The sequence below is a fragment of the Centroberyx affinis genome, unplaced genomic scaffold, assembly GCF_046629955.1.
Source record: "Centroberyx affinis isolate AG114_WGS23_722 - 3 ecotype Tasmania unplaced genomic scaffold, CSIRO-AGI_Caff_v1 ptg003533l_1, whole genome shotgun sequence".
NCBI lineage: Eukaryota > Metazoa > Chordata > Actinopteri > Beryciformes > Berycidae > Centroberyx > Centroberyx affinis.
The window spans coordinates 134,195-156,399 of record NW_027281476.1 but is presented as its reverse complement, the minus strand read 5'-3'; the positions used below and the strand labels follow the sequence as shown (position 1 = coordinate 156,399).

Sequence of the window (22,205 nt, the reverse complement as noted above, 5' to 3'; positions counted from 1 at the left end):
TAAGCTCTTCTGGCTCTTCTGGTAGGTTTTTAGACTGAATTTGTGGAAACTCAAACCTAGCACCACCTTTTATAAAATCTATAATTTCAAAAACACTTCCTTGAACTACAGTAGTGGTTCTGATCGATAGGCTCAAATGACCATGTGTAGACAAAACTAATGAAGACAGAGGCAGTGTGGCTGTGGTTATTAATATAATCGTTTAGAGGAAATGCCAGAGAGATTAGCCATTGTGACCTAGTTCTCAAAAAACAGATGTGAGGAGCTGCAAGATCATTTTCTCAAGTGTTTGGCTGCGTGTGTGTGAGAGAGAGATAGACAGAAGATATATAGACAGAGAAACAGATGTTTGGACTGTGTGTGTGTGTGTGTGTGTGTGTGTGTGTGTGTGTGTGTGTGTGTGCATGTGCATCTGCATCCAGCTCTCACAGTGACGGTGGGTATGCAGACGGTGTCGCAGCAGCACAGCAGACACCGACACAGAGACTCCAGTGAGTCCTGAACCTGGCCGTGTTTAGACGGAGCCGTGAACGCGTTCTCCTTCAGAAAGGGCTCTGACGCACACTGCTCGGCCAACCTTGGACACACAGGCGCACAAAAACATTAATGAAAACACACCACATTCACTCTCTCACACACACACAGATGCACCCATGCACACACACACACGTGCAAATGCAAAGACACACAGACACAAAGCACAAAATTACTTCAACTACAGTGCAGCTGAAAAATTCTGCCAGTGGGGTAGGATAATTCTACTTGCTTCCAATGTCATCACTCCTCTAATAAAAAACAAATGACACTCGATCCAAGAAAATTCTTGAACCAAGTTGATTTGCTTTGAAGGATTCTTTTTTTTCACTTGTTCTGAGAACAATACGACTTTGAGATTAGATAATTTATTAAGATGGATATTTTTGCAGTGTTGCACTGACTTCCTAACAATGTAAGACTGGCCCCAATTTCAGTGACTCAATTAATTCACTGTTGAACTATCCCAGTAACCCCATTTCACTCCCTGAACATGTGACTAGACAATGTGCTGACCTGCAGGCAGCCTGGAAACAGACCAGGGCCTGGAGCAGAAATCCTCCAGATCTGGAAGCCTGGCTGCTGGGGTCCGGCCTCTTCAAGCTCCCCTTGACAAGAACAGAGAGGAACAGAGGAGAATAAAAGACCAAAAAGACGACAAGAGAGGAGAGAAGAGATGGGGGGAGAGAAGTAGGGGCAAGTCAGATCAAACACCCTGTCACCCTGACATACAAATACGAAGCAAAGCACACTCACGGTGCTTCGTCGAAGAGCAGACGAAGGTAGGGGAAGCTGAGAGCATCTGTCAGAGATGGCCTCTACCAACCTCTCTATCTCCTTGTACTGGACGGGGCTGGACTGGTGGTTCAGTCTGGAGAACGCAGAGAGAGGCGTCAATATATACAGAGGGACAGCCTGCCATTGGATATGAAATTACGCAATATTTTTGCCTTAAGGAGTAAAGGAGGGAGAGAAGGATAGAGGGAGGGAGGGGGGTGAATGGGAGAGAGAGGCAGGGAAGGAACAGAACATGCTTTTTTGAGTGAGTGAGTGAGTGAGTGAGTGAGTGAGTGAGTGAGTGTGTGTGTGTGTGTGTGTGTGTGTAAGTAAATGAGTGAGTGATTGAATGAGTGTACTTCATGTACCTGTTTGCCATAGGCTATGGGGTTTATATGTGTCCTTGAAAGTGTGCCTGTACTAATGTGTCTATGAGTGTGGATGGGTCTGTGAGTGTTTGTATGTGTATATATGGCTGTGAGATTGCACGCATGTGTGTACATAATCGTGCAGGTTGTGCAAGTTTGTATATGTATGTATATGTGTGTTCATTAGTGGATGAGTGAGTAAGTGATTGCATGAGGAAATGGGCCTGTGTACCTGTTTTCCTCAGGATATAGGTTTACACGTGTCCTTGACAATATGTATGTCATTTATCTATACTTGTGTGTGTGTGTGTCTGTGTGTGTGTGTGTACCGGAGAAGGGCAGAGGCAGCGTGGGAAGCCTGTGTGGCTACCAGCAGACAGGATGAGGAGACTCCAGCTCCCACAGCCTCTGACACTGCCACAAACCCTGGACCACTGGGGAATAGACGCACGCCTGGGGGTTGCCTGGAGACACACACACACACACACACACAGGAAATCATAGACTAGTTTTTAGTTTAGTTTATTTATGTGCGTTGGCCCAGCACAACTAGAAAATTGCCCCTAGAAAAATGTAAATACAACGGAAATTCATCATCTGGTGTTATTGCACAGCCCCCCCCCCCCCACCCCCCACCCCATAGCACAACTGTCTATTTATCTGATATATGTATATATCTGTATGATATTAATACAAAAATAATAGCCATTCTTAAACTGTAACAGATACTAGAACTGATACTAGACCGGGCCAAGGTATGAACCTGGGTCTCAGAACCAAAATTACCCCCCACACCCCACATCTACAATACATTTTAGAGGAAACACCATCATAAACCAATCATCAAATATTCAGACAGTTAAAAATTGCATCATACTCTGGGTCAACTGGTTGACAGGCACACAGTCAGTGCCAACAGTATTGAGAGTGAGTGGCCTTTTTCGCGGATGTCAGTTTTTGACACTGATGTCAATAAAGACCCGTCCAAAGCTGACAGTCTGTCTTTTTGCCTGATGTTCATCTTTAGTTACAAAATCCACCGCAGTGCAGATGAGACAGTGACCAAAGGATTAACTTCACATCTGCCTGCCTGTCTGTCTGTCTGTCTGTCTGTCTGTCTGTCTGTCTGTCTGTCTGTCTGTCTGTCTTTCTTTCTTTCTTTGGCTTGCTGTCCCAAAGCTAATGACTGCATGCTGACTCACAATCAACCCGTCCTGCCTCTGTCTCACTTACCTACACACACAGACACTAATTTTCTCTCTTTCACACATAATAAACAAATAGTGCTGACCTACTGGCGTTACAAAGATCACCAGTGTTTTTCTCTGGTCTATGACGCACCACAACAGCTGTGGAGTGGCTCACTGTTGCCACAACAGCAGCCGCATAGAACAGCCTACTGGAGCCAAAATGGCACACGAACGCACATAAAGGTACGCACACACACACGCACGCACCAAAGCCCCACATACACACACACACACACACACACACACACACAAACCCACATGCAACATGGCAGACATAAATACAAATACGACAAAGACAGTGCGCAAAACACACACACACACACACACACACACACAAACATTGTAAAGAGACACTTTAATGGCCAAATTGGGTAAAACTACCATCGACTCTCTCACACACACACACTTTAGCTTGTTCAGCACTTTGAGAGCCCCGGTCTCGCTACTTTTTACTGTTCCACTCAGCGTAAAGGACAAATTTCCCTCGCCATTTGAAATCTCTTATCCCCTGTATCCTTGTCATGTGACGGGTGGAACATTCTATTAAAATTATGTCAACCTTGCAGAAATATGAGTGTGTTTTACTGCCTCGTAATATATTCTCATCTGCGAGCCAGCAGACAGTTAATTCAAATCTAATTAAACTGCCCAGTGCACCGTATTTAACATGTTTTACAGGAGATCCCTTCTCCGCGCCGGTGTAGCCGAATTTGTACATCATGTTCTATATAATATATTCAGTATAGGTGATCCTTAATTTGTTCTAACTTCAGATATCTGAATTAACCACTCAACCAAGTAGCCGTATGTTTATGTGAGAAGTAAACAGTGGTGCAAAAATATTTTCTATACAACTGTGTGCAGTTGCTTATATTTTTGGTGTTGTTAAACGCAAAGGCTTGCCAACTGCAACTTAGACCGAGAAGGGCTTGTTACAACTGATGATGTAATAACAGCCACATAATGTAATCAGCTTGCCAAATGTAACAAAATGTCCTTATAAAAAACACCTGTTAATGTGATAAGTTCCCGAATAATATAATAACAAGGGGTGCAATAAGTGTAACATATTTGACTGATGATGTAATAATAATATTGACTAATGATGTAAAGAAAACTCATAAGAATGAGAAGAATGTAATAACTGTAATAAAAGTTATTACGTTATTTGTCAATATGTTAGTCCGTTTGAAGTTGTAATCACCGGTTAATGAAATAATGTGATGTGATTTTATTATTACATTTTCCAGCAATTTATTACATTAACAGGTTTTATTACATTTTCAACCCGTTTAGAGGGACATTCTTACTACATTTTCATAAGCTACACATTATCCTTACTACATTTGCTGCAGGGAGGTTTGTGAAAACATTGTTTCTTCCCTGACCTACATTGTGAAGTATTTCAGTTACTGGATCATTTGACATCTTCAAATGACTTCCATTTGTAAATGCAACTTACATGACAAATGTTAAATCTAACCCTGACCATAACCTAAATCTCACTCTAAACCCCTATTTCTTTTTCCTTCATGAAACCCAGAGCAATGTTGTCACAAGTTATTTTCTTATAATCTTACCATACTTGTGAGAGAACATAACACAGACCAGTCATACCTTTCCAGTATCTCAGTGAGGAGCAGCAGACCTTGTTTCTGCACCTCCAGGTTGGTCAGCCTCAGAGCCTCCTTCAGACTGCGCACCAGGGACTCAATACCTAACACACACACACACACACACACACACACACACACACACACACACACACGCACATCTCCTTACCTAAAAGAAATACTTGATCAACTGTGCACACAAGCAAGCAGGCGGACCCGCACACACAATTTCGGGCTTCAGTGAAAGTGCTTGTAAACATCTAATCTTGCTCAGTGACACTGTTATGAGAGGGCTTTGACTGATGGCTACAACCAGATGGGCTGCAACGTGTTCCTTCTTAAAAGTGAGTGGCATCAAATACATTTAATACACGCACACAGGCACTCACACACACACACACTCACGTAATGTACCTCTTACATACAATGGCGGCCTTTGTAGTAGCCTTTATCTTTCTAATTTACCAGTACACAGGATCCGATGTAACTATCTCTTGTGATATTAAACTAGAACAAGTACCTAATAAAACAAGAGCTGATTACATCGGATCCTGTGTACTAGTAAATTAGATTTGTGCGTTTTCAAAACAATTCCTTTGGGGTGGAGCAACAGTGCCGGTGTAGAGAAAGCCAATAAAAACGTGGGACCTCAACAACGGTGTCATTTACTGTAATGACACACATGCACACATGCACACACACACACACACAAAATACACAGTCTGACAGGACCTTGGGTGCACATAAGCACACATGCACGCGCTCACTTTCTCTCTCTCTAGCTCTTTTAAACACACTCACACGCACATGCATACACACACACAAGGATGATGCAGTTGTGACACAAGAAAGTATTCTGTTCTGCCTGTGCTGTCTCACCGTAGACAGAGTGACACTGGGAGAAGAAGAGCGGGTCCTCTGTCAGTAGCAGCAGACAGCTGTAGACAGACCACAGCAGCACCTCACTAGTACTACTAGCCAGACGCTCAAACAGAAACTCTATGGGGGGAAGAGAGAGAGAGCGAGAGAGAGAGAGAGAGAGAAAGAGAGAGAGAGAGAGAGAGAGAGAGAGAGAGAGAGAGAGAATGTGTGTGGGTGAGAGACACAGAAAGACAAAGCAAGTAAAAGAGAGAGAGGAGAGGCAGAGAGAGAGAGACAGTAATATAATGAGAGACGGAGAGGAGAGAAAGAGACAGATAGGAGAGAAAGAAAGTGAGAGAAAGAGAGAATTATAATGAGAGGCAGAAGTAAAAGTAGGAGAGAAAAAGAACTTGAGATGTCGATAGAAAGAAGGGAGGCAGAAAGCAAGAGAAATACAGTGAGACAAAAAGAGGAATAACACAAGACAGGAACAAAAACGGGATGCAAAGAAGGCAGTGGAAATTATTTGTAGAAGCCAAAATCAAAGGAGGCAACATCTTTTGAGAATTATAGCTTGCACCCTCCAGTCACCATGTGTGTGTGTGTGTGTGTGTGTGTGTGTGTGTGTGTGTCTCACCAGGTACGTCAGCCAGGATGAAGGGAGCACAGTACTGGCTGGGGGAATGAACCAGGATGAATGCCATGCACCGAGCACTGGCCACCTGCAACATCTCATCGCCACTCAGCAGCAGCTGGAAAACACATTTTATAGGCTTTATTGGAATCCACCAATCAAATGAAGACACTCAGCATCCAAATACTTGCAAGGTTTTTCCAGTGCTTAAACTCTTATGGGTACATAAAGCATCGCCTCCGCCACACAGCCAGGTTACCAGTGACAGTGGGAGATGAAGCAATATTTGGCCAACTGTCTGGCTCTCATCTTTCAGTAGGCCCTCCATCCTCGGAGCCGTTACAGTTGGTTTAGGAACATGTTGAAGGCTGTCAAATATCAGTACCATGAGCCCGCATGTATATCCCAGGCCGCTGGTACATGATCTTTGACAGTTTACCAGAAAAAGTAATCCGTAAATCTGTCAACAGCCATCGTATAGTGCTGATGTCTATTGCAGCCATTGTGGAGAAACAGTTCATTAGCATCATAGAGATGCATGATCTTTCATTTTATTTTGTATCTTATATTTTGAATTTGTATGTATTTATTTATAACCTTTTTTATTCATATCCTTCATTCGTATCTTTCATCCATATTCTAGCAGGTTTTGCCTTTCTTTCAATTGGAGGATATGAAGCATTTCATTCCAAAACGAGATATTCAACATTTGAGAAATGTGGCACTCTTTGATTGATTGCAAACTTGATTGATAGCACAAAATTCAAACAAACTGTGGTACTTTTTAAAGAATGGTAGGTAACTTGTTGAAAAGAATTTTGTGATTTTAAATAATAAACTTTTAAGTATTTTTTCCCCATATGGATATATATATGTTTTGGAAATGAACTCTTCATATTGTTTTGGAGTGAATCGCTTCATATCTAGGTCAAAGGAACAGTTTATTTGTGGAAGCAGGTCTTCTCTTCAGCCCTAATCCACAAATAAAACATCAGCAGTGTTAGCTACTTTAGAGAACACATCACACAAAACATCAAACCACTTCACCATCTCAAAGATATGTTTACACATTGTTGCAGTATTTGACAGCACCTCCTGACAGCAGTGTCAAAAAGTCAACAGAACAATGTTAAGCAGTTGCTTTGTGCACATTTTACATCCATTCACATTATATGCACTTATCTCTATGTTTTTCAGAAGAAATGAAGACTTGTCCACACAGTCTGCCGCCAATTAGCAGCAACTCTTTGTGTCCAAAACATTTTTTGTTGATATTGCTGCTGTTATCTATCTTGTGTGTAAATATTTTGGCTCCATCTAATCTCTAAACCCTACTTTTAAAATGTCAAAACAAAAATAGGAGAAAAACAGAAGCAAACAACAGTAATTGTGTAGTCACCACTTTCTGCCTTTGCTTTCTTTCTTTCAAAGTTCTTTTTTTATTACCTATCAAGAATAAATAAGAAGCATTTACAAAGATATGTTTCTGTCCCCTCACCCAACCCAAGCCACTTGAACAGAACTTGTACACCCTCACTCTTATTAGCTGCTCGGTAGGAGGATCTATAAGACCTATAGGACCTATAAGAGTTGGGCTCTGTATGTGTGTTTGTTCATGTGTTTGTTTGTTTGTTCGCGTGTAATGGTTTTTGTGATGCGCAGTGCTTAGAGGAATTACAGTATGCACTCTTTAGGCAGTGCAGAGCCCCAAGAGCCCTGCAGGAGGGAAATACAGTGTGCACTAGTACACCAGGCTTTATTTAAATATTTTGTTAATAATAGCATAACATTACTGATAAATTTCATGTTGATTAGGTTACATCAATATTAGAAAGTGACTGAAGAACAGCTAAGCTAAATAGTGACTCCTGAGATGAACATGAAAGAATTTGTTTTTTAAAACACTTTCAATTTTAAGTAGACTTAATGTATTCATGATTTAATAAATTCATGAATCAATTATTATTACAATCCACAATGTAGAAAACTTTAGAAAAGCAAAGTAGCTTGTTATCCAAGCTGGCTAGGGAGTCAGGTGTTACCTAGTGATTGTTACCTTAGGCCCACATCATGTTAAGGTAATACAATGTTTTTAACTGCCATTTTTGTTAAGAGTCAATATCATCTATCATAAACAAAGATTTATGACATAATTTATTCATTCTCTATACATTTGTAGTTACGGCTGTTTCCTTTGTATCACTAGACAGGACCCTTTCATTGATGCAGGCAAATAAAGGCTACATTTTGTGTTTTAGAGGCAAAGACGAGGGTTTATATTTCATATAAACAAGTATTATATTATTAAACTAAACAACTCCACAATATACAGTTTACTTACTTACTGCATGAATAATACTTTTGCCAGGAAAAGAAACAAACTTTGAAGTCATTTTTCACAGTCATTGTTGGCAGTTACTGCTGTTTGGCTTTGCAGTGCAGCACCGTCAGTGGAGCAGCTCCAGGTCAGTTGTTTCTCTCTGGTCCTCTCTGGATTCCAGAGAGTTGTTCATGTTCACAAACACTGATTGAAGTTGCTAGCATCCTAAAAAATAATATTTGTGAATTCTGTTTTGGGGGTGGATTTGTCACATTTGGGTGATTATTGTTGTTACATTGTATAGCAACTCCAAAACACAGAGTTGATACACTAAAACACTATTAACTGCTGTGATGTGAGTCATCACTGAGAAAATCGAAGTAGCTGTATCTACGCATTGATTTCCCAGACATGAAGCACAAATATTTTCCCTGAGTAAAACCTCCATGAATCCCCATTCAAAGACATGTTAATCCAGGATTAGAGCTCCTTGTTATTATTATCGTCGGTGTCAGAATGCGGCCATGGGGAGTGAGAGCAGGATGTTTGGACAGAAACCTTTTTCAGTATGAGTGGCAGAGGGCGGCGGTCCGGGGACTGTTGCTCTTGGTTCTGGCTGAGGATCTGGTTGTTGTTGGTGTGGAGGTTCTGGTCTGCATCGGACATGATCTGATCGCTGGGGCTGTTCATCAGAACTGACACCGCCTCCCCCAGCCGCGCCAGCTGCTTCAGCAGGCCTAACAGATGAACAATAAGGCTGTACAGAGGGCGTGAAAACACATACTGACGCAAATGTTAACATGGACGTGAATATATATACAAAGAATAAGACACTAATAATAAGGTTTTAGAGAGGACATGAAGACAGACATGCATAGACAAGGGTACAGAGTCTTTGGCTTTGGTCACGCTTGTCATGTCAACATAATTTTTAAGATCTGATTCTACAGATCGGATTTTATGAGATCACACTGCATTACCTTTTCTTGCTCTTTTTCACAATGTGGGCGGGAAGATCTGATATCACAGTAACCAAAGTACAATATTGTGCATCCTGACCTGTCACTTGATGCATCCTGGCATGATCAGATAATAAAAGTCACATTGAATTGCGACTGACGTTTAACTGTAGCCATACAGTTAAACACACACAGATCTGGGTTGGGTGAAACTGATTTAAGCTTTAAAAGGGCAAGAATATAGACACACACAGACAACGACACAAACACACACACAGACATGCAGAGAATAGTTAAGCAGTTAGTGCACAACTGTCACCGAGCTGTATGGATTTTCTTTTCCTTTCCAGTCATCTGGAGACAAGGAAATAAAACACAGAACAATAACACAAGAAAAAAAAGAAAAAATATCAAGAAAATTAAATACTCTTTTCGTGGAAATGTCTTGAACACTCACTAAAGAATACTCACTAAATAAAAAGAATAATAATCCTGCTCAAATTTTCCATGGTGCTGATCTTACGCGGGCTGTTGATGGTGAGCTTATTATGTTTATACCAAGTCTAAATTTCACAAACAACAACAGCAGCAACAGCTCTGTTGCAGCTATTCTAAAAACCGGTATAAACCAACCTCCCACTCACTCCCCACTCTAAGCCTGCAGTACATCCTAATTCTCACCCAAGCAGTTGAGGGAGAGGTTAATATACTGATACAACAACTTCACATTTCTAGAAGATAATGATTCGATTTCCTTTTTAATAACCCCTCCCCACCTAGTCTAGACCTCCATTCTGGCTATCGCCGAAATACACGGCAGTGAGCTTATTATACTTAAAACTCTAAATTCCTACAAGATAGCGACTCTCTTTCATCTCAGTATAATCCTTCCTCTTCCTCCATCTAGCCTCACCCTTAACTAGATTCTGGCTCTCATTGAGAGTTGATGATGGGCCTGTTATGCGCATAACATCTTGTATAAAACCTAGCATGAAACAACACCCCCACCACCCACGCCATACACCCTTCTACTTCCCTTCTAAGCCTACACTACATCCTATTTCTCTCCCAGGCAGTTGACAGTGAGGTTCATATACTTATATAACAACAACAAATCCCTAAAATAATAATATAAACTCTATTTCATATTTAATAACTACTCCCCACCTAATCTAGCCTTTTCCTCACCGAAGCACTTGTTGTTATACTCATAACAGCTCCAAATTTCATTCATTTTTAATAACATCTTCCCCTTATCTAGCCTAGCAAATTCTAATTTTCATCCAGGCAGTTGATGGAAAGCTTACAGAGCTTAATAACTCTGTAATGACATTTTTTAAAAGATAACAAATCAATCTCATTTAGTCTATCTAGTCCTTAATACATCTCCAACCCGGCCAATAGTATATATTCAAGTTCTCATCCAGGCAGCTAATGGTGGCCTTATTATACTTTTAACCTGTCTTTTTCGAAAAAGTAAGTTTTCAGGAATGAAAAAACACCATGTATTCTGGAAATTATACAGTGCGGTTTTAACCAGTCTCAAGGGCCAAAGGGTCATGAAACTCAACCATTAAAACTTTCAATCTGAGGAAGAATACTGCAGCTTTGAATCCATCTGGGCTTAAAGTATTGTACCTAACCCAGGCAGTTAATAGTGGGCTTATACTGTAGTTACAACTTCTCTTTTTTTTTTGTAACGTAAGTAGTCTTTAGCCAATCTAGGCCAACAAACCCCTTACCCAGCAGCTAACAACAGTATTCTACTTCTTACCCAGGCAGTTGATGGTGAGCTGAGGGGAGCCGGTGTTGGCCATGGTCTGCAGCAACAGGAAACACACTCTATCCCGGATGGCGACGGGCACGGACTGGGCCGCCGAGCCCCCAGCTGCCGCATACAACCTCTGCCACACACAGAAGGCCGCCGCCTTCAGCCCCTCGTCTGGGTACAGCAGGGCCGAGCACAGGCGCTCCAATAAGGGCACTGATGGTCAGAGGTGGGAGACAGAGGGGATAAACAGAGTTACAGAGAAGGGGTTAATATAGGATAAGAGAAGATGAAAAATTAATGATCATGCGGGGAAACTGGGTCAATGCAGCAGCAAAATTTTTTATATAGATAGGAATGCAACAAATACAGCATATTGAAGCTAAGGGAAAGATATAGTGTCTTAATCAAGCTAAGATACAGCTCCTAATGGCTTGGTTGAGAAAAAAAAACAGAAAGGTGTGTGTCTGTACATGTCTGTGTGTTTTAACATGTAACTTTCATCTAGTCAGGTAGGGCCTACTGTGGGTTTGTGTGTGCGAGGGCAGAGATGACACATGAGACATGGAGAGATGAATACTCAGAGGAGAGGTAATATATTCTAAGAGCAGCGTAGATAAACAGACAGCAACAAGGAAGAGGAGCGAACTACTGGGAACAAAGCAGCTGACTCTTGCCTAACAACCTCTTCGGTGTTGACTGACGATGGCGAAGGCAACGCTGGGGGGGGGGAAGTTAAGATAAAGATGAAAGCTGAGAAGAGGAGACAAAAAAATAATACATAGGAGCAGGATAGGAGTGTCTGCACTGAGCACAGCAGACAGGAACTAGAGACTCCCAGGTACGCTCTCTGACAGAGTGAGCTTGATTTGGATGCAAAGAAGGTGTCCGATTAAAGAGAACAAGAGAGAAAGAGAGAGGAGAGAGACAGAGACCGAGACAGTGATAGTGCAAGAGAGAAAGAGACAAGAACAGACGGGGAGAGAGAGAGACAGAGTTTGAGAGGGAGGGACGCCAGAGGGTGAGAGTGACAGACAGACAGGGAGAGAGAGACACACGTACACACGGATAGAGAGACAGAGAGAAAGAGGGTGACAGGGAGAGACAGAAGGAGAGAAAGTGAGACAGGGAGAGAGAGATGGAGAATGTCAGAGATAGAGACAGAAAGAAAGACACAAAGATAGAGAGGCAAAGAGAGAAAGAGGATCAAGGAGAAAGAGACAGAAAGAGAGAGAGGGAGAGCTAGAAACAGAGAGTGTGTAATTGCTGTTAGAATTGTAGTAATGGTAATAATAATAGATCATATTTTTTTTACATTGTTCATATAGTTACATCTCTATGTAACATACTTACAATACAAATGTGTGAATTGTGTCATGCCAATAAAGCATAGTTAAATCTAATTGAATTGAGAACATTGAGCACAGACAAAAAGAGCAAGTGAGCAAGCACCTGGAAAAGAAAAGAGTGCGTGAGCAGGAAAATAGACAGTATGAAAAAAAAATGAGAAGCAGAGAGAGAGCGAGCGAGAGAGAGAGAGAGAGAAGTGGGCAGAGAGAAGTGGGCAGAGAGAGGGAGCAGAAGGAAGAAAGTGAAAAGGACCGACTTAGAGAACAGAGGGATAAACAGTGTTAAAGTGCGGGGCAGTGCTGGAGGTGGAAGCGGAGAGACGATCAGAGAGGGAGGGGGAGAGAGAGAGAGAGAGAGAGAGAGAGAGAGAGAGAGAGAGAGAGAGAGAGAGGGAGGGAGAGAGATGATAGAGAGAGAGAGCCAAGCCCAAGCCCAGCTGCTCTGTGAAGCAGATCAAAACCCAAAGCGAGGCAGGAGAGGCTCCCAGACATGTTTGATTAAACCAAAATATATGAGGCGGCCAAGATGAGAGCCAGGCAGACTGAGAGAAGGGGGGGGGGGGGGGGGGAGATAAGACCTCCACAGAGAGCGGATGGGAAAAGAGGGAAGGAAAGTAGTAAGAGAGGAAAGGGGGGGTTCAGAAAACCAGAATGGCAGGAAAATGAAAGCCTTGGTGTCTTTTAACAGCACATTAGTCGCTCTCACAACACCAACAACACACACACACACACACACACACACACACACAAAAGCACACACACAAAGTACTGAAACAAAACAAGATTAAACAATTTTTCTTTTTGCTTTTTGTGACAGAGAAAACCCAAAGGTTCATTTCCGTTTGCCTTGTTTACTGTTTTGCTGCCCTGCTGTGACGCTGTGTATTCTGGACCACCCCTCTCCGCTTCTCCTGTGATCTGTTTTCCACGGCACTCTCTCTTGTTGTTTTGCTCTTGCCTCATCCTCCCTTAACTTCACCCTCCGCTCCGCCTCGCTCTCAGGCTTTTTCTTACACCTCCTTCTCTCTATCTCTGTCCTGCCCTTCCCCTATCTTTCCCTGTTATCTCTCCGTCCCTCTCCCTCCCTCCCCTCATTAGCGCTCCCCTCGTCCCTCCCCGCTTCCTCGTTTTGTCTGTATCCGCTCCTCAGTCGGGACCTGAGGGACTAGGACACCAGCAATGCAGAGATGATGGGGGAGGGAGAGAGAGAGAGAGAGAGGGAGAGAGAGAGAGAGAGAGAGAGAGAGAGAGAGAGAGAGAGAGCAGACACAAAAGGGGAGGGGTGAGAAAAACAGCAGGGCTAATCAGACAGATAGACAGGCAGAGAGACAGGCAGTCAGCTAAAGAGAGAGAGAGAGAGAGAGAGAGAGAGAGAGAGAGATGTGCCGCGTGTTCTGGGCTCTTGTTGTCATTGCGGTGCTGTTGTCGTTAGTCCAAACAGCCCCACAGAGCCTCGCTGAGTGACAGGCCGCAGACAGCCACACACAGTCAATAGTGGCAGCCCGCATCTTGCATCAGCATCACAACAACCCTCACTACCTGTGGCTGCACAGGGGAGCTTGTAAAACTCATGAAAATACATGGGAGGTGGACACACGCCGCATGGTAAAACAACTAGAATGCCTGCTGCTTATTTAGGATAACGCACACATTCACTCTCACGTATATACAAGCAAGTGCTGGGGCACCACACACACACACACACACACACACACACTTCAAGTTGATTAATAGTCCCCATTAGACACAGTGGCGTAATGGTTCAGTGAGGAGACAGGCGTCATACAGGTGGGTGTAGCAGAGATTTAATCGGTGCGGTTTTCTGAGGGAGGGGCCGCGAGGTGCATTATCTTTCTGCAAGACTACACTGCATTTGCAGAGGTATCTCTCTCTCTCTCTCTCTCTCTCTCTCTCTTTCTTTCTCTCTCTCTCTCTCTCTCTCTCTCTCTCTCTCGGTTCTGGTTCTGTGAGGCCAAAAATTAGATTTCAGATTCAGATTCAGTTTGGGGAATTTCAGGGTGGAAAGGTTCGAGGAGAAAATATATTTGTAACTGCTTTTTCGTTTTCAGCAGGAGTTGGCATGGAATCGGGTATGTAGATAGAATTTCAAATGTGGACACAGCGTGGTTATCCCGCCGCAGCTGGAGCGTAATTGAAAAGGTCAAAACAGCTAGACAGATTGAGTTGAGAAAGTTCAGGGGAAAGAATATTAAAAAAAACCCAGTTCTGTAACTTTTTCCCCTATTTCTCAGAGGGATACAGCGTGGAATAGGGTACAGCATGTGGAAAATTATTTCAAAAGTGGACACAGTACAGCTATTTCTATGCGGGAGGGATATAATTGAAAAGGTCAAAATAGGCTGTAGTGATTGAGTTGAGGATATTCCTGTGTTGAGAGAATGGGCTGGGGGAGCTGAAAATTAAATATTCTTTCATATCTTTCCCTTCAATACGAGGTGAACTTTATTATTACTAACATATTCCTGGGCCTAAGTTTCCGAGGTGAATCGTCCCCCTATACCTTTAATTTTTTATTAGTTTTTCCAGATAGCACAGAGAAGATAGACATGAGAGGCGTGACAGCATGAAATGAGCCATGCGAGACCAGACCTGACCCTGTCTCACATGCATTTTTAAAACTGACCAACCAAGCCAACCTTAGTCACAGTTTTTTGTGGTACTGTATTCATCCACAAAGGTAATCCTGGTAAGGAGTCATGTTCTTGCTCAAGGACACTAAAGCAGGTGAAGGACAGTCTCCCTACTCACTACACCACCTGCACATGAACACGGCCTGAATATATCCTGGATATCCTGGATATGATCACCTGGAAACATTTAGGTGTACATTTTATGCACTTAATCCAGAGCAATTGAGCTGAATGAGTTAAAAATCGGCCAAGTCCTATTATTAGAGTACAGTTTCCCAGGCAAGTGTGCAAGCCCATTCGCCATTCACCGATACATACCGTGATTTATTTCTTAAATCTAGCAATGGAGAGCACGAACTTCACAACACACAGCACCCCAATGCCATAGCGGTATCATTCCAACTTGGTACTTTCTTCAATGGACTATAATCCTATCACAATTTCTGTATCGTACTGTGAGAAAAGCAGCAGCTACAATACTACACTACAAAGCCAAAGCCAGTCAGCTGTGTTTATCACCTGCCCTCCCAAAAAGTAGTGTTGGTACAGAAGTGGACTGTCATATCCTATAAAAGCATTTATTGGTGTAGTTTTTGTTGATATGGAATCTAAATGCTAGTAATGACGTTTGACCATTAAAACACACAAAAAGTAATTACTGCTGCTTGCCTTTGTCGAGCAGAATCTGTCTCTTGTGTTACTCTGTCTAGTGCAATATGATTGAGTGTCTGATGTGATCTCACCATACTGAGCCACCAGCGTCTGGGCCAGGTTGGGGACAACTTCCACCAGCCTCCCCAGGAAGGTGAAGGTGGGCAGGAAACCCCTCACACTGAGCTGGTCACTCAGCTGGAAGGGGATGGACAAAATCAGAACAGAGACATATTCACAATTTCACAGTACACACAGACACTTATGTTACAAGGTCAACAGGACTTCAGTGCACAGGGACAGTGTAGGAGACTATAGGCAGTAGACAAAGCATATCACTGTCTATACATGCATTCAACATTCATTATTCTATAGCTATGTGCTTGCAGCTGAAGAGAACAAGATGCAGGATATAAACTACAAGCACTGGAGAAGCTACATTCCTAAAACCTGAAACATGTTGTAGTGTGGAAGGTCTGAAGCAAAAAGGGTTGTGCAAACATTCAGGAGAAAAGAGAGATGGGGGGTGAAATGCAGATATCAAGGGGAAGCAACTGATTGTTTGCACAACATGGACTGGAAAGATAAAATACAACATGATGATTTTCTAACTGCATCAAGAAATAGAGTGAGTCAATGCCCCAAAGCCAAAGCCCCCCCGCTGCAAATCTATCTTACAATATGTACTGTAGGATTTTCTAAATCACCTCTTGAGGGGTGGAGTAGCAGTGCAGCAAGCATGGAAATATGTGACTTCCACAGTTGCTACGTCTGTATAACAAAATATACAGCCGTTTCCATATTATTATTCTCACTGATTCTCTGTTTACATTCATTTTGTCAGTGACAAAAAACAACCTACTCCTGCATTGTAATTCTAAGGAGCCTTTCAGCACTCAAACCCTCTCACAAATGAGCCTCTTACATTTCTAATAAAAAACACATTCCCATAATCCTTTCTTTTTCAGGGCTCAGAAAATAAACTCATTTTTTTCCTGTACGCATTCAGACTGCTACTCTTATCTTTGTCTCTTGTTTTTTTGGGTTTTTTTTTTTTAAATGACGTGTCCTAATCAGGCTCCATTCTAGTGATGTAAGCGAGACCTGTCTGCACCTCTACCCGGTGTTATCACTCTCTGTCATCGTCGGTTAACACGGCCCTACTATCTTCCACCTGCGGCTGCTGCCATTGAATGAGGCTTTTCCACTACAACCTCCCCCAAGGTGACACGACAGCAGCACTACTGAGACTAGCACGCTCGCTGTTTACCAAACAACCCTGGGAGCTTCTGTTGGTTACACAAGTGCTGTTAAATATTTCAAGATGTTGAGCAAGTGCTTGTTGTCCAGGTGTGTAGGTGAGTGGCTGTGTTTTTGTGCGTTTCTCTGTGTGTACGTGGATGTGTGTGTACGCATGCATGTGTGTGTGTGTGTGTGTTTTTGTCTCACCTGCGTTTGTATCTCATCCAAAACAAAGCGAATGTACAGCTCACTCTGGAGCTCTAGAAGCAGCTGAACCAGCACTGGCGCGCGCACACACACACACACACACACACACGAATGCATGTACACACACATCAAACAGAAAAAAAGCAGGAAAAGATTATTTCAATGGCCACTACCGCTAAGGAATGTTTCACACTTTTGTAGGGGAAAACCTTTGTAATTGAGGAAAAAAAGAAAAACAAGAGAACTGTTTCAGGCGATTTATTAATTCAATATGAATCAGTCATGCATTAAAGAGTTTTAATTTTTCACTTAACAGTGGCACTGGTTCTTGCTTTTCTTTTCTCTCTCTTCATACACACATATATTTTGACTGCATTATTCATAGAGCTCCACTGACAGTTTCAAAAATTGTGTTCTTCACACATTCTCCGTGCACAGAGCAATAGCGTTGTCAAATTTAAAGTACTGTACTAAATATTACAGCATGGAGGTCCCTAGGGCGTTTTGAACCAGCTACCATAAAATCACTCTGCCATTTGCACTTAACAAAACATTTTACATTTTGAAAGACCTAGCCGCAGTGAGACAAGTGTGACTGTGAGTCAAAACCTGCTTGTTCATTGGGAGTCCAACATCAAGACAGGCTACAGAAAAACGCAGCACAGTAGCCTAAATCGATCGTTAAATATAGAGAGGAAAAGGAACTTCAGCTAAGCACAATGCTGCAGTGAAAGAAATATCACTATGTGAAAAGAGGTCAAAACCTTCAAAAACGGGAAATTTAGACATGTTTAGTCAATAGAGGGTCAAAACACCTTTGTAAGCAGCAGTCAGCATTATCGTAGCCAGAGTTTGTGTTTGTGTGTATGTGTGTGTTTGTGTGTGAGAGAGAGTGCATACTCACACTGTTTTGCATTATCGCAGCCACGTAGAAAGCCTGTGTGTGTACGCCTGTGTGAGTGTAATGTGTGTAGGGTGTGTGAGTGTGTATGTGTGTGTGTGCACGCAGTTTATATTATCCTAACCACAAAGAGGCATCTCTTCACCTTGGACGACCTGTTCCAGAGTGGCTGGGTCTTCCACGGTGTGAAGCATCCCTGGGGATGGAACAGTAATAACAGGCTGGATTTATATGCCATATTTCACAAACCAAATGCAATGTACAGAGGTCTAACAGAGTGATAACAGAAAAAGGAGCTAAAAAATGAAAAAGCGAAAAACTAGGTTAAGAGGTATGGCAGCCAGACAAAAGTAGCAGAAAAAGGTGAAAGGAAATCAAATGGGGGATTCGTGATATGGAGAGTGCTGAGGAGAGGGCTAATTGATCATGTGTACCCCAGTGGCAGCCAGTGTAGGAGTCTCACATTCTTGGATTAGTGATGCTGGATTTTCCAAACAATTCCTCTTGAGGAGGAGGAGGAACAAAACTAAAGCAGCATCACGAAGCAAGCGTAAAAAATGAAAACTCTACTATGGTTACATCTGTAAATACTAGACTAAAGCGTGCACAATGAACAAAATGTGTAGTGGGGGGATGAAAGGCATATTTTATTTTGGATTATTCTCTCTTATTCTCTCATCATGAAGCTCAATTCCACCGCCCGTCCAACAAGCACTGTAATGGCTCTCTTAATGTCTTTTCATGTCGGTCAGAGCTTTTGCACTCTTGCCATTTTCCCACACATTCACTCACTGTGATAATTTGATTAGAGCTCTAATGGTGTGGGCCTAATACCTTATACAGCAATAACCAAGTTGAATTCATCCTGTGAAGAAGAATTTGTAATAGCCTCTGATGATATGGTGCCATAAAAACACACTACAGTCAAATTACAGAAGCAGTAGAACATAGGAATTTTAGAAACTAACTCAGCAGCGCTATTTGGCTGCCATCTCCATAACACCTCCTTTAGAAACCATAATAATTCTGTCTGGTGAAGATTATGTGCTAGCTCTGACAGAAAAACATCAACCACGATACAGGGCTAGTGAAGCTACTCTCCCTGTAAGTGAGTGTGATCTCAGAGTCTTGTGGTTGTCATCATAACACAAATGACTATAGATACACACTGAGACGCAGGGATAGGTGGGATACACATTCATGCACACATTCTCATTCAAACCTTGTATTTTTAGGTCAGTGAACAATTTGTAACCATCTACTTTGTATTTTGTTATCTCACATGATGTTAGCCATTTTGACTTTTATGTACAGTATTTGTCTGACTCAGCAGTCTGCAAAATGGTAAGAACAAGCATAAAGACAGACTGGTGGTCTTGCTGGGGAGTTAGCCTTACCATGCAACTGTCCAGATTAGGGTTTGACAGATATAGGTATTTGGAGGCTGATTACGATTACGATATTTTTTAGACTCAAGTTGCAGATAGCCAATATTTTATACCAATATTCAATGTCTTCATTTTAGCATTTTCACACCAAAAATGTCAGTGCTTCCCCCAGAATTGTATTTTGTGACAGGTTGGAAAAGCCTCTGAAACAGCATTTAGACCAAGGGGCATGAAAACTCTTCACTGAAACCCATACTAATTAAATTCTTTACTATGCCTAGCCAATCAATCTAACCTGGTAGAGAACCAGTGGACTGCAGGTGGACTCTAATTGCATCTTACATTTTAATTGCACTGTAATAATGTGAATATGTGTATTATAATGACAAATGACTATTGTAATAACAGTGAAATATTCTGTGGATAACTGTTCAGGTAAAGAAAGATGCTTTATTATCTCAGTTGCTAAGTCCGACCTTGCAGAGAAGTAGTGAGGTAATTGTTGTTTGCTGATTGCAGCACTAACAACACATCCTTACAGTAATGGCCTGGAGGAGAGGATTTCCAAGAAGAGGGTAGTTTATACAAATAAAAAAACACACACCAGCAAGATGCCCAGGGCAACCAGTATTGTTACTGATGGTCACTGTAGAGTGGGGGATCAATGCATTGCTCAGTCGCACATTGCTCACTGCTCAATTGACAGCAGTTGTGATGAAACAGGAACCCCCTCCTGTTTTCTCCTCTTAGCAAGACTTTACTAAATCCTTTGGGGATTGGAACCAGTGACCTCCCACACACAAGCTTGCATCTTTGCCTATTAGGCTTTCTAGCAAACTATACAGTAACTTATGTGGGGCGCAGCTGCCCAGGGGGATTGGGGTGGTAAAGGAACTATTTGGGGCAGCAGAGGGAGAACAGGTGAGAGCAAAAAATCCACAGCTTTCCTGCCGATCCCTTTTTTCACATCTTAATCTTGCGCTGCACAAGCAACTGTTTCTCACCCAGCAGAGAGGCCGTGAAATGCAGAGAGACTCTGTGGTCCTGCTGGAGCAGCTCTCTCAGGGCCCCTGGAGAAAACTTCAGCACCCCACTGATACCAGACAAGGCCACACACTTCCTCACTGACTGTACAACAGAGACAGAGAGGGTGGGGATAACATTACTGCATTAGGAAATACAGCCTATAAATCAAGGTAAAAGTATACTGAATGTATTAAGACTTTGTGATTAATGCTAAAACGTAGCTAAACATCTGTAAATAGCATAATCTGGGGGAAAAACTGCTTGGTCGATGACACATCAACTGGCCACCAAGAACGAGTAAATATTTACTAGTGGAAAGCCTAATTTTGGTAAAACACCAGTGGAAGGGCTTAATATAACAGGATGTAGCAAGGTTGTCATAGATGTCCCACCGCAATATCATCACTCTCCATCATTTCGATAACACATGCGACACACAGCAGCACCCCGCCCCCGTCTGGCGGCCCCAGGCGGCCGGTCCATTTTGAGTCGTGTCTGAAGTGGATCTTGTCATAAACAATATCCCCGCTCGTCATCTTTTCCCGTTTCGCCTGCTCAGAAAATTATGCAGGCTTTGGCTTGACAAATAGTTTAAAAACGTGTTAAGCGTGTGACTGTTTTGTATCTATAAATACCACTTCCAGGCAGGCGAATAGTAACGTTACCGTCGTTACCGTTATCACACACGGTTGTTTTGACGTAACTGAGTGACTAGCTTGGCTGTGTAGCCGTTAGCAACTTGCCCTGGGATGACCGAGGTGTTTTTTCCAAGTCCTGTTCATCAACAACAAACGTGAGTTGTTTAATTAACTATCTAATGGCGACGTTATTACATTAAACGAGGTTTCTTGCTAGCTGTATCCTTCTCATAAACTAGCAAACATTAAATCTCGGAGAGCAAACCAGCTGGGTAGGAGCAGGTAGGAGGTGAAAATTCGCGGGGTTGTGTTTTGACGTGACGTAGTGTGGCGCTATTGGTCAAAGGATTGGCGCGTGGCTCTAAATGATTGGTTCATATTTTGGACAGCTGTGATCTCACCTATAATGTTTACTACTGTTGGCAGTGACTAGGCCCATGCTGTACAAACAGTACATGGTCCCTTTCGATATGACTATCGATCTTATAGAAATGTTGGCAGTAGCCTATCATCACTTCTGGACTTCTGTTTTTTTAGTAGGCTATTAATTGGCTAAAAGTTAATTTCTTCCCCTATGGAGCTCAGCTATTCTCTGGTATACATTAGTGCTCTCAAAGTTTCTGTCAAACATCTCTCAAGTTCAAGGGTAGGCCGAGATCTTATTCTTGAACAGAGAAGGAGACGTGATAATCTTCAGAATGATGTATCGGCATCAATTTATCCTCCATGGAATGTCATTGCTGAATAATGTGTTGTGAGTCTGTTTGTCCATAGGGTTTGGGTGTGTGCGTGTGTGTGTGTGTGTGTGTGTGCGCGCGTGTGTGCTTTGCAGTATCATTTAGGAGTGAAGGCCACAATTTGGTTATCGCCATGACAACAAAAGCCTCTCAGCGACTGAGCAACTGCTATCTGATGATGGAGTGTGGGGGCGAATATCAGCCACCACCAACATGTCAATTTATAATATCTCTTTCTCTTGCTCTCTCTCTCTCTCTCTCTCTCTCTCTCTCTTCTCTTTAAAAAGAGTTCACTGTACATCAAAGTAGTGTACAGCATGAGAAAGTACAT

The 22,205-nt window shown here is 42.4% G+C and overlaps 1 protein-coding gene across 1 annotated transcript in view; it reads right to left on the bottom strand.

Moving 5' to 3' along the window:
• The window catches only part of LOC139661497 (meiosis inhibitor protein 1), a 56,335-nt gene extending 35,300 nt beyond the window's left edge, over nt 1-21,035 (bottom strand). The window contains exons 1-14 of the mRNA XM_071539949.1: nt 20,892-21,035; nt 20,478-20,601; nt 18,231-18,281; nt 17,185-17,258; nt 15,828-15,933; nt 11,091-11,300; nt 8,916-9,094; nt 6,041-6,155; nt 5,422-5,541; nt 4,547-4,646; nt 2,009-2,143; nt 1,291-1,405; nt 1,051-1,142; nt 430-577 (exon numbers count right to left, since the gene is read on the bottom strand). Of these exons, the coding sequence (XP_071396050.1) occupies nt 430-577; nt 1,051-1,142; nt 1,291-1,405; nt 2,009-2,143; nt 4,547-4,646; nt 5,422-5,541; nt 6,041-6,155; nt 8,916-9,094; nt 11,091-11,300; nt 15,828-15,933; nt 17,185-17,258; nt 18,231-18,281; nt 20,478-20,601; nt 20,892-21,035 (1,713 nt within the window). The remainder of the gene's footprint in view (nt 1-429; nt 578-1,050; nt 1,143-1,290; nt 1,406-2,008; nt 2,144-4,546; nt 4,647-5,421; nt 5,542-6,040; nt 6,156-8,915; nt 9,095-11,090; nt 11,301-15,827; nt 15,934-17,184; nt 17,259-18,230; nt 18,282-20,477; nt 20,602-20,891) is intronic.
• Nucleotides 21,036-22,205: the final 1,170 nt, after the last annotated feature.